The sequence below is a fragment of the Macrotis lagotis genome, chromosome 4 (genome assembly GCF_037893015.1).
Source record: "Macrotis lagotis isolate mMagLag1 chromosome 4, bilby.v1.9.chrom.fasta, whole genome shotgun sequence".
NCBI classification, from domain to species: Eukaryota; Metazoa; Chordata; class Mammalia; order Peramelemorphia; family Peramelidae; genus Macrotis; species Macrotis lagotis.
The window spans coordinates 124,959,700-124,976,860 of NC_133661.1; the positions used below are offsets into that span (position 1 = coordinate 124,959,700).

General features: G+C 38.7%; 2 protein-coding genes across 2 annotated transcripts in view; both read left to right on the forward strand.

Moving 5' to 3' along the window:
• ARPIN (actin related protein 2/3 complex inhibitor) overlaps nt 1–888 on the forward strand; it is a 28,146-nt gene extending 27,258 nt beyond the window's left edge. Inside the window, exon 6 of the mRNA XM_074234084.1 lies at nt 182–888. Coding sequence (XP_074090185.1) covers nt 182–190 — 9 coding nt within the window. The 3' untranslated portion in view covers nt 191–888. The remainder of the gene's footprint in view (nt 1–181) is intronic.
• A 3,697-nt stretch (nt 889–4,585) lies between these two features.
• The window catches only part of AP3S2 (adaptor related protein complex 3 subunit sigma 2), a 37,024-nt gene continuing 24,448 nt past the window's right edge, over nt 4,586–17,161 (forward strand). Inside the window, exons 1-4 of the mRNA XM_074234085.1 lie at nt 4,586–4,709; nt 11,090–11,181; nt 11,530–11,641; nt 12,394–12,465. Coding sequence (XP_074090186.1) covers nt 4,641–4,709; nt 11,090–11,181; nt 11,530–11,641; nt 12,394–12,465 — 345 coding nt within the window. The 5' untranslated portion in view covers nt 4,586–4,640. The remainder of the gene's footprint in view (nt 4,710–11,089; nt 11,182–11,529; nt 11,642–12,393; nt 12,466–17,161) is intronic.

Below are 17,161 nucleotides of genomic sequence, written 5' to 3' on the forward strand. Positions count from 1 at the left end.
GCAATAATTTGACCCACTTGATACTTTGCTTGTCTTGAATAATTCTCACCACTGGTTTCTGAATCTTTTTGCTGGTCTTCTGAGATGGTGGGCTGCAATCCTACCATCTCTGACCAGTTTGAACATTTCAAATAATGCTTTTTGTTAATAACTGTTCTATTTTTTTTAAATGTTTCTCCAGGATGACTGAAAGTAGCAGAAAGTAGAACATCTCTGTGGTGGTCACTATCGGCATGAAACTTCTTTTGAATCCCTTCACCCTAATTTCATCTTTGATGTTTCTTATGGAACAGTGGCAAGTGGCAGGGGAAGATATCATCACCTCATCTTAGTAGGTGTTTGGAATACATTTCAGGCTGGCTCACACCTGCTAAAACTCTTTTGAGGCTGGGCAAGTCCATTCATTGTAACTCCCAGAGGAATTTCTCCATGTTTAGTTTTTTCCCAGAGAGGCATCAACATTTCCTCAATCAAGTGATTTAAGAATCTTCTTGGGGAGTGACAAGATATTTCTGAGATGAATTGGAATTAAAATCATATTCAGAGGAAACAAAAGTGCAAAACAAAGGTGCAGCTTATCCCATTAGGCACTGGTGTGTCTGATTGTTCCAGAGCTCTAAAACTAACCCTGCCAGTTTAAAATGCTTTGTTGTTGAATGTAATTTATACCTCTTTTTTATACCGTGAGCTTTTTTTTTATCAAATTTTTTTTGTTAATTAGTAAAGTTTTAAGGAGGAAGAACACCCAATAACTCTCTGATTTAAGTATATGATTCTTAGTTTGAGTCAGGCCAACAAGCATTCATTAAATATTTACTAAGTTCCAGGAACTGTACTAATCTTTCTAAGTTTCAGGATGCTTGTCATTAAAGGTGATTTCTAAGTGTTGATACAGCTGACTAGCTATGTTTGTAGATATGTTATCAAAAACAGAATCTGAACTAGGTTGAACTCTGTTCTTCCTGGAGAAGGAATAGAGCCCAGATGGGGCCTTAGAGCTCTCCATGACTTAATTAACCCTGATCCAGAACATTCTGAGGCTATCAGACAGTCAGCAAGCATTTATTGAATGGGCCAGGAATTATACTAGATAGAGAGATAAAAAAACAAATGTTGAAATTGGAGGTGACTTTGGTCATTTCCTAGACTGGACTGGACTCAAAGCTGGGTAATAACTAGCCCTTTGCTACACAGATCAGTTCTGGCAGTCAATAAGCATTTATTAAATCCCTACTCTACACCTATGTAGATGGTAAAGAAAGGCAAGTCTTGAAGAAAAAGAAAGTTCTAAAGAATAATGGGTTTGTTTGAAGCTGCTGTCCTTGTCAGTATCATTTGCCAGATGGGCAAGAAGAAAATGTCCACTTGTTTCTGGAACCCAATTTTGAAATAGTACCACTGATGGATTAAATCCTCTCTTCCAAAATTAGGCTAAGCATTTCACAATTATTATCTCATTTGATCAAAGTTGGCGCTGTTAATATCCTCATTTAACAGTTGAGAAAACTGAGGCAGAAGTCAAGTGATGTGCACGGTATCATATAACTCATAAGTGTTGAGGCTGGATTTGAACTTGGATCTTCCTGATTCCAGGCCCATCTAGTGCCCTAATGTTTGTCCTTCATTCTAGAAGAAGACCATAACATCAGAAAGGTGACACCATGACAAGCATGAATTGGATTTGAGTGAGGGGGCACTATGCTTAGTCACCAGCCTTACTTTCTCCTCCAGAGTCATCTGGGTCCAATGGCCAGATATGAATCAGAATGATGAGATGGCCCTGGATGTGAAACATTTCAGGGTTAAGTAACTTGCCCAACGTCACACAGCTAGTAAGTGTCAGAGGCTGGATTTGAACTCCTGTCCTCCTGGTCAAGGTCAGTGTTGTATCCACTGTGCCATCGAGCTGCCATCCTACACTGACTAAAAGATAATGTCGCATCACATGTATTTAAAATTTTTTATTTTGGTCTTTGGCGGGGTGGGGGGGCTACTACATTTTCTTTCTATGTAACCTTAAGTTTCTGAATAACCCTCTGAGGGAGTTATTTTTTTAATTATTTATTTTTCCAATTATGTATAATTTTCAACATTCTTTAATTTTTTCCCCCCAATTTCATGCAGAGATAGTTTTCAACATTCATCCTTTTGGAAGCTAACGAGTTCCACATTTTAATTTTAATCTTTTTTCTGGGGCAATGGAGTTAAGTGACTTGCTCAAGGTTACACAGCTAGAAAGTATCAAGTGTTTGAGACCACATTTGAACTCAGGTCCTCCTGACTCCAGGGCTGGGTGCTCTATCCACTGTGCCACCTAACTTAGCCTGAGTTCCATATGTTTCCATTACCCTCTCTTCCTTCCCCCCCTCCCCATGACACTGAATATTCTGATATAAGTTGTACATAATATAATAGTGTTTAACATATTTCTATATTAGGATGTTGTTTAAGAATTAGAACTAAACATATTTGAGATATCAAAGTTGATGGGGCAAACAAATATATGTCATTTTGTCAGGCTCTGTTTTGATACTGGAAAGCATTTTTAGTCACTTTGAAGGAAAAATATATGATCACATTATGTGGGGGGCTTTAATTTGGGGGTTCTTTGGTTGCTTTCTCCATAATGAGCAGCATTTATGTTGATCTGTATCTCACAGCATACTACACAAGTAATATGCAATTGAATTACCTCCCACTTGAGTCAGATGGAGTACTGAATCCTTCTTGTGGACCAGGTACTTGGTCAGAACAAAGAAGATTGGTTTAAGTTGATTAGTTATGTTCAGATTTCTTTCCAGTTTCCAAATGCATTCAAATTAAATCTTTTAATGCCATGTTTTACTGTAATAAAGTTTTACTTACTTGAAAAAAAGAGAATTAGAACTAAAGGGGGGAGGGCAGCTAGGTGGTGTAGTAGATAAAGCACTGGCCCTGGAGTCAGGAGTACCTGGGTTCAAATCTGGTCTCAGACACTTAATAATTACCTAGCTGTGTGGCCTTGGGCAAGACACTTAACCCCATTTGCCTTGGAAAAACCTAAAAAAAAAAAAAAGAACTAAAGGGGGGAAAGGTCCTGAGAGAAAGAAATAACATAAAAAAATCAACATTCATTTTTATAAAGATTTTTCTTTCCCAACCTTTACTCCCCCCCACCCTAGGATAGTAAATTATACATGTACAATTATATTATACAGGGTGCTATTCTTTGTAAAAGATTAGAAAAGAAAACAGAAGCAGATGAAGAAAACAAGTTTGCTGTATCACATTACTGTATTGTATATGCAATATTCCATACCAAAAGCAAGAAGGTGCATTTTCTCAATTCTTATGAAATCTGTGCACAATTGATGAAAAAAATTATAAAAACCTATAGGGAAAGGGCTAAAGGATAGTTAGAAACTACCCTCACATTATGGAAATTACATATTCTGACCTTTCTTTGAGTATAAATAAACTTTGTGTCTTGCTGAGGTCAGGTGACTTTAATACCAAGTCAGTCTAGTCTGATGGAATTGAGCCTGTATGAAGATCAGGTCTGAGAATTAGAACTGTTGACCTTCTCATTTTACAGATGAGGAAACTGAGGCCTGGAGATAATTGATTAATAGTTAATTGATTTGTTCAAGGTCATATAGCTATCTACTGGCCGAGGTGAGATTAGAACATAGATCTTATGGCCTCTTCAGTCTAGTACTCTATATACAATACCCTTGGTTACTTTATTACTGAGTAGACAGGTGCCTTTAGGTCATTTCACTGCCTGCTCTACTTACACAATATTTTGTAGATAAACTTTTGGGAGCAAAGGATACATTACATAATAATAATGATGATAATGATAATAATAATAACAATAATAATAATATAACAGCATTTATGTAATTACCACGTGCCAGTTATCTCTCTGAGAGCCTCACACCCCTGGAAGATGCCATCCCCATTTTATGGATAAGGAACCTGAGGTAGGTAGAGATGAAGTGATTTTACCAGGATCACACAGCTAGTGAGTATCTGAGGCGGCTTTGAACTCGGGTCCTCTTGATTCCCACTGCTGCACTCTGTTTATCCCTCATCATCATCATCATCATCATCATCATAGCTAAACTGGATGTAGCACCACATATTGCTGAACACTTTACAAATACAATATTATCTCATGTGATCCTCACAGCCACCCTGCGAGGTAGGTGGTATTGCTATCCCCATTTCACAACTGAGGAAACTGAGGCAGGCAGAAATTAAGTGACTCACCCAGACTCACACAAGTAGTGAGGGTCCGAGGGTGGATTTGAACTCGGCTCTGTCTGACTCCAGATCCCGCGCAAAGCCCTCTTGTCCAACCATCCTGTTCCGGGTCTTTGAAAACGACCAGGAAGAAGGATGGCCCCCTCACCTTCAGCATCAGTATGGGGAGCCCTGTTTTTCTGGTGGGCTCCCAGGGATTACAGAAAAGCCGGCGGGAAAGCCCTAGCCCAGGCGGAACCACCCTAGGCGGGGATGAGAAGGCGAGGAGGACTTTAGGTTTCCGGGGGACAGTATTGGCAAGGGGACGGGCGGAAGTAAGCGTCAGTCCTGGCGGAAGGAGCCGGAAGCGGTTCCTGCGAGTCGGGTCGGCGGCGGTGTCTATCCCTACGAGGATGATCCAGGCGATTCTGGTGTTTAACAACCATGGGAAGCCACGGCTGGTCCGCTTCTACCAGCGCTTCGTGAGTGCGCCCCCCGCGCTGCGGCAGGACCTCCTCCTTGCCCGCCTTGTTTAGGCGGCGGCCGGGGCGGCCACACCTGCCCCGAGAGCGCTCACGTGACCCCGGGCGGGGGCGGGGGGCGAGCCTCGGGGCACCGCGCCACGTGCGCGGGGACGCCCGGGTGGGCATGGCCTGGGCCCCCTCCCGGCCCCGGTGGCCCCCTCGGATGGGCAGCCCCCTCACCCCAGCGGGCCTGGCTTGGCATGTATGTGCCGCCTCCTGCCCACCCCCCCAGTAGAGGCCCAGCGCCCCCAACACCGCGTGGGCGCCCACTCAAAGCTGATTAAATGGAGCTGAAACCCCCGGCTTGGTCCAGTTGGGAGGAGGGTTACTTAAAACTGGAATCTTTCTCTCCATTCTCTTCATCTTTTAATTTTTTTCATGTGAATAGTGATATCCCTGGCTTCTTTTCTCTTGAGAATAGGTTTAAGGTACTTGGTCAGTGTCAAAACTTTTCAAGTTTATAGCAAAAGGAAGAAATATGTTTTAGTGCTTATATTAGTGCCACATAAATTCGTGAATTTTTACCTGAGAGAACTTTCCTAATTATTTTCTTTGTCAGAATGATAGATAATAAGCAGATAATTCATAGAACTTAGATCATAGATGGAGAGCCAGAAGAGAATTCTGTGGTCATTTTGTCTTACTTAATTTTATAATTGAGGAAACAGAGGCCAAGGGCTCAATTCCAGAACTTTAGTGTCTTTAATAATTATTCTAATAGCTATCACTTGTATGGCACCTCCTGTGTGCCAGACACTAGGTTAAGCACTTTACAAACATTATCTAGGGAGGTTGGTGCTATTTTTTATCTTCACTTTTATAATGGAGAAAACTGAGGAAGCAGAGGTGTAATGACGTGCCTGAGGCATACAACAAATAAGTTTCCAAAGCTAGGTTTGGCTCCAGTACATGTGCTCTATCTACTTTGCCACCCAGCTTTCTATCAGGGTAATTCTGAATATTTCAGAATGCTAACTTAGGAGCAGATTAAAGCAAACTGAACATTAGTATTTTATAGTAATAATTTATCAGTGTTGAGATGGTGTTTTGGGAATTAAAAAAATGACAGGCATATCTTGATTTTTCTTAGGTTTACACTTTGTAGAAATGTTCTTGTCCTGCTTTGGATATTTTGTTTGTCATGGGAACTACTAAAATATGTGTTTCAGTGCTAGGTCTTCTATTGACTCTCTGACCTTATATAAGAATTTAGCAGATTTTCTCTATCCATGAAGAACCCTAACCCCTAGGGTTTTCTGTTAGCTTATCTAGAAGAGCAGTGTCTTCTGCTTTTTTTCTTTCTTTCTTTTTAAAGGGTTTTGCAAGGCAGTGGGGTTAAGTGGCTTACCCAAGGCTACACAGCTAGGTAATTACTAAGTGTCTGAGGCCAGATCTGAACTCATGTACACCTGACTCCTGGACGGGTTCTCTATCTACCCCGCCATCTAGCCCCCCCCCACCCCAGTCTTCTGCTTTTCTGTGCAGATCAGAGCTGTGTAAATTGCTAGAACTGAAAAGAATCTTAGAAAGCCACCAGTTTACCGATTGTGTCTCAGAGATATGAAGTGATTTGCCTGAGGTCATCCCTGTAGTTAGTGATAGAACTTATAGTTAGAATTCAATATTCTTTCCCTTACCTCTATAATAATGCCAAGTTTTCATCCAGAATCAAAGAAGGGTGAAGTGGCATTAGAGAAGGTTTCCAGGAATGTGGAAAAGTGGTTTGGCAAAAGGTTAATCTGGCACCCTTCCCCTGGAGTTGATCTTTGATCTGGGACTGGGGAAAGAGGAAAGAAATTTTACTCCCTTTCCATCTACCCTCTTTCCTGTCAACCCACTAGAGAAAGAAGAAGAAGGAGCTTTTCTACACAACTTTCATCCTCCAAGGGTTTAGTTCTCATCAATCTTCATTATGTAGTTTTTGAACTTTTTTTAAAAATAACAAACATTTTATTTTCCCTTCTTCCTACCTTCCTCTAACCTTAATTGGGAAAGAAAAAGAGAAAATCCTTGTAACAAATATGCATAGCTGAGCAAATGAAGTTTTCATATTGCCATGTCTAAAAATACATATATTTTGCATATTTAAATATGCATTTTGCACATTTTCAGTCCATCTCTTTGAGTTTGGTAGCATTCTTCATCATCAGCCTTCTGTGAAACAGAGGTTAAGATCCTTGTTCTAGATAATATCAACATCATAGACAACTAAGTAGCATAGTAGATAGTGCACTGACCTTGGAGTCAGAAGGACAGGAATTTAAATCTAGGCTTAGACACTTGACTCTTACTAGTTGTGTGACTTTGGGCAAGTCACTTAACCTTGATTGCCTCACATGAAAGGTCATCTCTAGGGTCATCAAGGGTTCTGATTCATGTCTGGCCACTTGACCCACATGGTTCTGAAGGAGGAAGTGAGGCTGGTGACTTATGGTAATCATGTCCCCCCCTCACATCCCCCCACTCCAATCCAATTCATGTGCTTGTCATGGCATCACTTCACTGATGTTGTGGTCTTCTTTGAAAATAAAGGACAAGGGGCGGCTAGGTGGCGCAGTGGATAAAGCACCGGCCCTGGAGTCAGGAGTACCTGGGTTCAAATCCGGTCTCAGACACTTAATAATTACCTAGCTGTGTGGCCTTGGGCAAGCCACTTAACCCCATTGCCCTGAAAAAAAAAAACCTAAAAAAAAAAAAAAAAAGAAAATAAAGGACAAAAAGCATTAATATCAACATCATAAAAGATCTTTGCTGGTATAAAAATTCTGTTCTCTTCAGGGATCATGGATAGTCCAGAATACAAAGGAACTGATTATAGGCTTAAGTTCATACTGCTGTACTGGATAAGGAGGCACATTCCTGAGACCAAGTAACATTTTGGCAGGATCCTTGTACGTAGTTCTGAATATACCATTCATGAGAGAGGTAGAAAAAGAGTCTGGTTTTACTATTAGCAATCATGAGGTATTCTGATTTTCCTTATATCATTCCTGATCTTAGAAAAATAAAGTTAGTCCTTAGGAGTTTGGGTCATTTGATGACATTAATCTTTAGAGGGTCTTAATGGTGGCCTCTTGAATCTACCAGTGGAGCTTTAGAAGTGAGTTGGTTGGGGCAGTTAGGTGGCACAGTGGATAGAGCATCGGCCCAGGAGTCCGGAGGACCTGAGAGACCACAGACACTTAATAATTACCTAGCTGTGTGATCTTGGGCAAGTCACTTAACCCTATTGCCTTAAATTAAAAAAAAAAGTGAGTTGGTTTCCTTGAATTCCACTAATGACTAGTTTAAACCCTACAGGATTTAGCTTGAAGCAGATTGATATCTGAAGATGATGTGAGAACATGGTAGATGTAAGATTAATAGCATTAGACTTCCTGTTCTGCTGCCAATTCAGAGTCCTGAAATGTAAAAGAGCCTGAGTTTGAACCCACACTCTTAGTGCATCTTCCAGATCTAACCAACTTCTAGGATGGGTGGTACACTAGATGAAAAGCTGTTTTCCTCAATGACATCAATTCATTGTTGGCCCACAAAGATAGAGAAAGGGGGTAGCTAGGTCTGGAGTCAGGAGGACATGAATTCAAATAAGCATCAGATACTTTGGCTGGATGAGTCACTTGACTTTTGTTGCTTCCCAAAACAAATAAATAAAATGAATTATTAAAATGAATTAGAGAGGATAGAGCACCAGCCTTGAAGTCAGGAGGATTTGAGTTCAAATCCAGCCTCAGACACTTAATAATTGCCTAGCTGTGTGACCTTGGGCAAGTCACTTAACCCCATTGTCTTGCAAAAAAAAAACAAAAAAGAAAAAATAGATAAAAATTATGTATATATTTTATAGCTTTTGTAGAAATAAGTAATTTTTATTTGTTGCCTATTGACTCAAAACTAACATGTCTTTCCACTGACTTCTGTTTGATAATATTTTTAATTCTTCAGAGACTGCAGGGTTCCATGCCTCAGTCTTACAGTAAGAGAAATTCACATAAGAACACTGGTAGAATAATGATATTTAAAAGAAGTGCCTTTATTTTGGGGAGGGGGAGTTTAGAATTATTACAGTGGCTTTTTAATTTCCTTAAGGCAGAGGTAAGAGTGAGGTATATGGTGAGTGTGAGCAGGCTGCTACAATAAACAATGAAGAACTTCAAAGAAAAATAGGAATACAATAAAGGGTTAAAGATAATGGGAAGATAAACCAGTCATATGGTTTAGTCAGGGAATGGCAGCAGACAGACAGACTCATTGCTGCCCTGAATTTTTGAGGTATCAGAACATTTGAGGTATCTAACATTTTGAGTAGACTTTCTATCGTGAATTATAGGAGACTATTGAAAAGAGTTGCTCAGAATGGACAGATACAGATGTTTCACAATATGTAGCTTTGGAGATACATTGAATCCATGAGATCATCCATTTGAGTTTTTGTCTTAAAAAACCTTATCTAAGGTTTAAATTAAAATTGATTATTTTCTTCCATTATTTATTTATTTTTATGTTCTTCATCTACTCATCATCACTAGCTTAGGTCCCTTATTGTCCCCTAATACTAATAAAGAATAAAAATCATCCAAAATTAATGGAAAGATGGTGGTAAGTAAAGGGGAGTATCCTTCTGGTAGTAGTAATGATCCTCAGAAAACATTATCATTGGGCTGCAGTATGGATCCTTCTGCTTTGAAAGTGTAGGATATTTATTCTGTTTTTCTAAGTAAAACCATCCAAGAGCTACTAGGTATGTTTGGAATCAGAAGGAATCAGGTTTCAGATCCCAAGTCTAATAGTTTCTACTTAGATGCCTTTAGATAATTAATGTAACCTCTGTGAGCCTTGGCTTCACCAACTGCAAAATGGGGATAATATTATTTGATATACCTATGTCACACAGTTAAATGCCTTTAAAGTGCTACTCAAATGTAAACTGTTATATAAAAAAAGAAATTTGCAACTAAGTAGTACATCTTCAGGGTAAATTTAGAACAAATCAGAGTTCCTGGAAAAAAATGAATTTAAGTTTTCTGACACTTTTGGTCAGTTCCCATGGAGATAACTCTTGGGATTGAGGTATAACTCTCTATTCACTAAGCTTTGACCAGAAGCGAAGATTTGTTCATTATATTGCAAGGTCTCATTCATTGCTGTAACTATCCTGCTAATAATAGAGATCCAAAAGACTTCACTTGTATACTAAGGAGTGTTCCTGAGAGTTCAAATGCATAGACTTATCTTCACAGAAAAAAAAAGTCTTGAAAGGGCAAACATAACTTAAACTCAGTGTAACTTATCTAGAAGTACATGTTGTTATGAAGAGCAGCAGAGCTTAATATTACCCATATGACAAAATGACTCATGACAAAATGACTCGTGATGAGAGACCTTGTGAACTTGGAGGGAACTGTTGGTTTCTAACATTGAAATGACTAATTGGATTCTTCTAAAATATCCTAAAGAGATTTAGATTTTTGATAATAGAAAATGGGGACAGGATAATAAGAGCTAGGTATATTTTTGATTGGCAAGGAAGTATTTGAGGAATTAGGTTTCTGATTATATACTTTGCCATTAGGTTGTTGTTTATGAGCATTATAGGAAAATAGTCTCAAGACTGAGGAATGTATTTTGGGAAGGTCAAATATATTTAAATGTCCTAAGAATTGCATTTTTTGGATATTGACAGATGTCCTTATTTATCTTACCCACTGATTGCAAGTTTTGATTAAAGTTTTGATTAGATGTGCTCTGATAAATTACTTTCAACCAGAAGTGATATTCACTGGGTCCTAGTATAGAATGTTATATTCTCCTTAACTTTTTCTTTGTATAAATGATATAACTTTGAAATTATCCTTACTGCTGTTACTTGACTTGGATAATGAAGTACTATTGTAACTATATATGGGACAGTACTAGTCAAGGTCTCAACAAGAGATATGACTGGAACTAGTTGTATTGCAAGACCTATGTCTCATTGTATTCAAGGAACCATTTACTTTATAGTTCTTCATGATGATCCTGGAAATGGAGATTTACTGTCAACCATTTGATGGAAGTTGACCATCAGCTACTTGATGTTTTAGGGCAGCAACTCTCAAAGTGATTATCAGACTCTAGGAGGTCCCCAGGGTCCTTGGAGAGCCTTCAATGTCAAAATAATTTTTATCATATTAATAATACATTATTTACCTTTTAAAGGACTCCTCCTAACTACATATCTGTGCTTCTTCATATACATCAACCAAAACAATATCTCACAGAACATTTATATGAGACTCCAGCTAAATTTTGAGTCTGAAACAAGTCCATTAATTTGTCTGACTTCTTTTTTCTTGTAGCCAGAGGAGATTCAACAGCAGATTGTCAGGGAGACTTTCCATCTTGTCCTCAAGCGGGATGACAACATCTGTAACTTCCTAGAGGGGGGGAGGTAAGCCAGTAACTTTTTTTCCACTTATTTCGAGCTCTAGTCAGTTGACTCGTCCTATGACTGCAGGCCAGTGCTTTTTAAGTGTCTGACTGGATCCAGGACATTTTTTGGCTTTAGCCTTGACAGAGATGTTCATGAAGAGGATCTGTTTAATTTTTCCAGGTCTGTTTGTAAATTCAGTTCTGTGTGGTCCTCTCTTTTTTTCCTCACTATCCCTGCCCAGTTTGAATGTAAGTCTAGTGAATTGTGTTGTGGATTTTTAGGTATTTTGGTATAGTAGAAATCACATTTATTCTAACACAATATTTCAGCTATCTCTGGGGGGGGGGTTGTCTTTTGTTCTTTCAGTTTGATTGGCGGTTCTGACTACAAATTAATTTACCGGCACTATGCCACTTTGTATTTTGTATTTTGTGTGGATTCTTCGGAAAGTGAACTGGGAATCTTGGACCTCATTCAGGTATGTCTGGTGGACTTGTTGAGAAGCTTAATGCGTACTTAATTTCCTGAGGATGTAATCTTCTTATTGATAAATCAAGGGATATGGGCTAGATGGCTCTGAGCTCTCCCAGTTCTAGGTCTGTGATTCTGGGTTCCTAGAGTGATAGTAAAATGACTTAGCCGGTGGCAATTCATCTTGTAAGTTGCCTACCATTACTCTATCATTGCTCATCTCCTATGTCCCTTGGCTTCCTTGGGGCTCTGTGGAAAGTTCGACAGATGGTTTGCCTTGGATCATCCAGTCACCTACTGTTCTGGAGGGTCCTTTTACTGGTGTTTGGTTGATCTCTGAGGCAAAATTGTCAGATGACCACCAGGTGGTGCTCTGAGTCAAGTCCTTCCGCACAATCCTCTGTAAAATTTGGGAGGCAGACAAGCAGAAACTTAGATTGAGGAATTGTTGATCTAGTAAAAAGGAAAGCCTTGTTATTTTAAAACTTTTGGGCTCCTAGCAAAAGGAGAAAGTATGCCACCTGTGCCTGTAAATAATGAGGCCATATTAAAGGTATTTTTCCCCAGAAGCTTTTTGCATTCCCTGGACTAGGTTGGATGATGTATTAAAGGTTTAGTGCATAAAATCATTTGCTAGAATGCCTTTAAGAGGAAGGGGTAAGCTTAAATTACAACTGTCCCACTCCCCAAAAATTTTACATTCAAGGATACATGAACTTCTTTCAATTTAACCTAAATCCATTTCTCTTCTTTCTCTAGGTTTTTGTGGAGACACTGGATAAGTGTTTTGAAAATGTCTGTGAGTTGGATTTGATCTTCCACATGGATAAGGTACATCCTGTCTTACAGTAAGGTTCCCAGTAAGTTAGGAACTCAAAATTATTTCTACCCTTCTCTACCCATTCTTCTTCTTTTGCTCAGCTCCTACTTTATGAATGCTCCTAGAGTTGCCCATAATATATTTAATTTGTATTTTGTTTAAACTCTGTAGCCTCTGTTCATCTGTGCAGAGAGAATTGCATATTCAGCAAACTCAGAGCAATTGGATACTACCAGGATGAGATTCAGACAGATTGTAAAATGTTATACTGTACTTTGACCGGGGCAAATTTAAGCTTACTATAACCACAGGGTCTCTTATTTTCCGGGGGGAGGGCAAGTAAATTAAAGATTTTATTTATTTTGAGTTTTATAATTTTTCCCCTAATCTTACTTCCCTCCCCCCACCCCCCACAGAAGGCAATTTGTCAGTCTTTTTTCTTTTTTTAGATTTTTCAAGGCAGTGGGGTTAAGTGGCTTGCCCAAGGCCACAGAGAATTTGTCAGTCTTTACATTGTTTCCATGGTATACACTGATCCAAATTGAATGTGATACGAGAGAAATCATATCCTTAAGGAAGAAACATAAAGTATAAGAGATAGCAAGATCAGACAATAAGATATCAGGTTTTTTTTCCTAAATTTAAGGTAATAGTCCTTGGTCTTTGTTCAAACTCTGCAGTTCTTTCTCTGGATACAGATGGTATTCTCCATTGCAGAGAGCCCCAAATTGTCCCTGATCATTGCACTGATGGAATGAGCGAGTCCATCAGGGTTGATCATCGCCCCCATGTTGCTGTTAGGGTATACAGTGTTTTTCTGGTTCTGCTCATCTCAGTCAGCATCAGTTCATGCAAATCCCTCCAAGCTTCCCTGAATTCCCATCACTCCTGGTTTCTAATAGAACAGTAGTGTTCCATGACATACATAGACCACAATTTGCTAAGCCTTTCCCCAATTGAAGGACATTTACTTGATTTCCAATTCTTTGCCACCACAAACAGAGCTGCTATGAATATTTTTGTACAAGTGATGTTTTTACCCTTTTTCATCATCTCTTCAGGGTTTAGACTCAACAGTGGTATTGCTGGATCAAAGGGTATGCACATTTTTGTTGCCTTTTGGGTGCATAGTTCCAAATTTCTCTTCAGAAAGGTTGGATGAATTCACAGCTCCACCAACAATGTAATAGTGTTCCAGATTTCCCACAAACCTTCCAACAATGATCGTTATCCTTTCTGGTCATATTGGCCAGTCTAAAAGGTGTGAGGTTAACCACAGGGTCTTTTGCTGTAGTTTTCAAAGTATGAATTTGTCATGGAGAGTGTAGTTAGTAAAATGATAGTGACATATTTCAAGGTTCTGCTGTATTAGAGTAAGGGAATAGAATGCCAAGATCAGGTTTGGAATGTGAGGCAGGTAGAGGAAGGCCACAGAATTTGTCCTTAGATCTATCTTACAACTACAACTGTGGGACAGCAGGCTATCTGATATAATAAAATGTTCAAAGGTGGAACCTGGAAGACAGTATGTAACTTTGAGTCTATGTTACTGTACCAGTATAAACATGTACACATTGTTATCTTAAGTATGAGCTTGCACTTTTGCAGGTCTGCTTACATAAGACTTCTCATGTTTAGTGATTTTTGCCTTTGGTAAGAACCATCAGTGAGGATCCATTGTCTCAAAGAAATAAGCTAGATTGTACTCAAGACTTATTGTAATAAGAATAAATGTTCAGGGGGCAGCTAGGTGGCGCAGTGAATAGAGCACCAGCCTTGGAGTCAAGAGTAACTGGGTTCAAATCTGGCCTCAGACTCTTAATAATTACCTAGCCATGTGTACTTGGGCAAGCCACTTAACCCCATTGCCTTGAAAAATCTAGGAAAAAAAAAAGAATGTGTTCATAAGCAGATCATTCATAGTATTATTTTTGGAGAGATTTTATTTCAATTCTGAATAAGTTTCTTTGTCTCAGCATTATTGCCCTGGATTGTCATTAAACTCAGTAAAGAACTGTGGAATGGAGCTAGGTATTCTTTTATAACTTTGATCTTAGACCCTATGAAATATATGTTTCCTGAACTTCTAGAAGAGAGCCTAGAACATCCTAGCTTCCTGTTCCCTGTTTCTTTGTTTTACTTTGAACTTGTGGACAGTTGGTTATTTCAACTTTCAAAGCTTTTAGGGAAGCTTTTGAGCAGCCATCTCTCCCCTTTCATCATGGGGAAAGAATCTTAAAAGTTTCAAAGGGCTACTAGTATAGTATTTGTAGTCCTTTGTGTTATATGTTGAATAAGTTTGTTGTGCAAGCTTCTTTTCTCCTGTCATATAGCTAGCAAGGAGATCTAATATGAAAATTTGCTTTCCCCGTCACCTTACTGAAGAGACAAAACCAAGGATAAATGGTTAGGAGAACAACACCAGACTTAATAGCTCTTTACTTTTGTGCTCACTGGCCTTTTCATGCTAATGTAATTTTTTTGAACAGTTGTCATAATTCTTATAAGGTAATGAAGTAATTCAAATACACTGGCATATTATAAGACTTGTTCTTGAAGAGAAGTAAATAGTCACAAAATAGCTATTAATGGTTTCCTTACAGGGTTTATCTTCATGTAGGCTCCATAAAGGATATTGCTGATATAACAAGTTCTTTTTACAGTTTATTAGATGATTAACTGTATTTTACTCATGTGTCATTGGAAAGGATTGCCACCCCTGGGATTGTTGGACAGCTTATAATGCAGAAAGTAAATAAGAAACCACAACTTTGAGTGTCAAAAAAAATATCTTGCAAAAATATCTTGCCTAAGACATTTTTTTGTTGCATAGGATTTCAAACTCACCTTTGATTTCATCTTTTTGTTTCTGAGACATATTTAATTTCTTTAGATATAAAAGACAAGGGGGGGAAGATAGTAAAAATATTACCCTCATTCTTGATTTAAGTATCTTATTGCTTTAAATTTAGAAACACAGGGTAATGACTCCATCCCCAGGTTTGTCTGACTAAAAATTTAGCCCTTTAGGGACCTCTCCCCTTCTCTCCACCCTATCTCCCTGAGTGGTTCCTCTTCAGGAATTTTTACTGGTATGCTGTACTCCTTCAATCTTTGGAATAACAAATAGCAGGATATTTTATAAATGACCTCAGTGTATGACCAGGTTTTCTCAGCCAATCCAGACATGATTGCTGTGCAACATCAGTGTCGTCCCATTTCCAAGAACTTTTTCTACTTAATCTCAAGTCTTTTGAAAGCTATAGGGGCAGCTAGGTGGCACAGTGGATCTCTGTCCTGGAGTCAGGAGGACCTGAGTTCAAATCCAGTCTCGGGCACTTAATAATTACCTAGCTGTGTGACCTTAGACAAGTCACAACCCCACTGCCTTGCAAAAAGAAAGAAAGAAAATGAAAACTGTATGGTACCAATACTAGGTCTGTATCCCAAAAAGATCATAAAAAAAAAGGGAAAAAAGACTGACATGTACAAAAATATTCATAGCAGCTCTTTTTGTAGTGGCAAAGAATTGGAAATTGAGGGGATGTCCATCAATTGGGGAATGACTGAATGAGTTATTTTTTATGAATATGATGGAATACTATTGCTCTGTAAGAAATTATGAGCTGAGTGAAGTGAACAGAACCAAGAGAACATTGTGCACAATTACAGAAACATTGTGTTATGATAGACTTAACTCCTCTCAACAGTTCAATGAGCAAAGACAATTCTAAAAAATGTGTGATGGAAAATGCTGTCCATATCCAGAGGAAAAAAATCTATGTAGTCTGAATGCTTACCAAAGCATACTATTTTCACTTTTTAAAATTTGTTTTAGGTTTTTTTTCCCCTTTCTCATGAAACTCAAAACCTTATAAAAAAATGAAGCTTGTCCTTGTAGCCAAACTCTTTTTTACTCTGACTTTGCTTGTAGTTATTGTGGAATTGTTAACTTCCTCTGGGTTTAAATCTTGAGAATATCTTAACTCATAATATTTCTTGATAATATTCAGTATCTTCTGTTTTGTCATCTTTTCTGATTTCCTTATTTGTGACTTAATGCCAAAGTTAACTGCCTTTTCTCCTCCTAAACTCATAATTAGGCCATGTTTGATACTGACCCTCAATTTCTTGAGCTCTTGCCACTGGCTTCCATTTCCTCTTATATGTCTACAGGCATAGAGCTGGCAAGAGCCCTTGGATGATCCAGGGTAAGGACTCTGTTCTTCAGGTTTCTTGGGAGCAGGTCAGCTCAAACTAGTACAGATGACTTTTTTTTTCCCCATAAAAATACTGTGAATTTTCATTACCCTTCTCCTCCAGCAACTTCCTCTTTCAAACATTGCAGGTCCTCTCCTCTAGCACTGAAGACTTCAACTTCAGGACCAACCCCTGGAGTTTCTCTGGTCAAAACACTGCCAAGTTTCTGACTTACTCACATGTGTTGAGACTAGCTTCCCTGGTTAGACCCCTTTTCATAAGCCTATGGGCTTCAGGCTCTTTGATGTATTTAGTTTTTATTTTTAGCCCTGAGTTGTATGAAGAAGTTTATTTTTATTTCTTTTTGAATCTCTTGATCATTATTTGATCTGGTGACTGTTTTGGTCCTTTGCCAGAATTTATGTGGGAGAGCTGGAGTCTTCTATGATTCATTTTAAACAAAAGTCCCTGGATGATATTTTCAGGATATGTTTTTCTTTTCTTTTT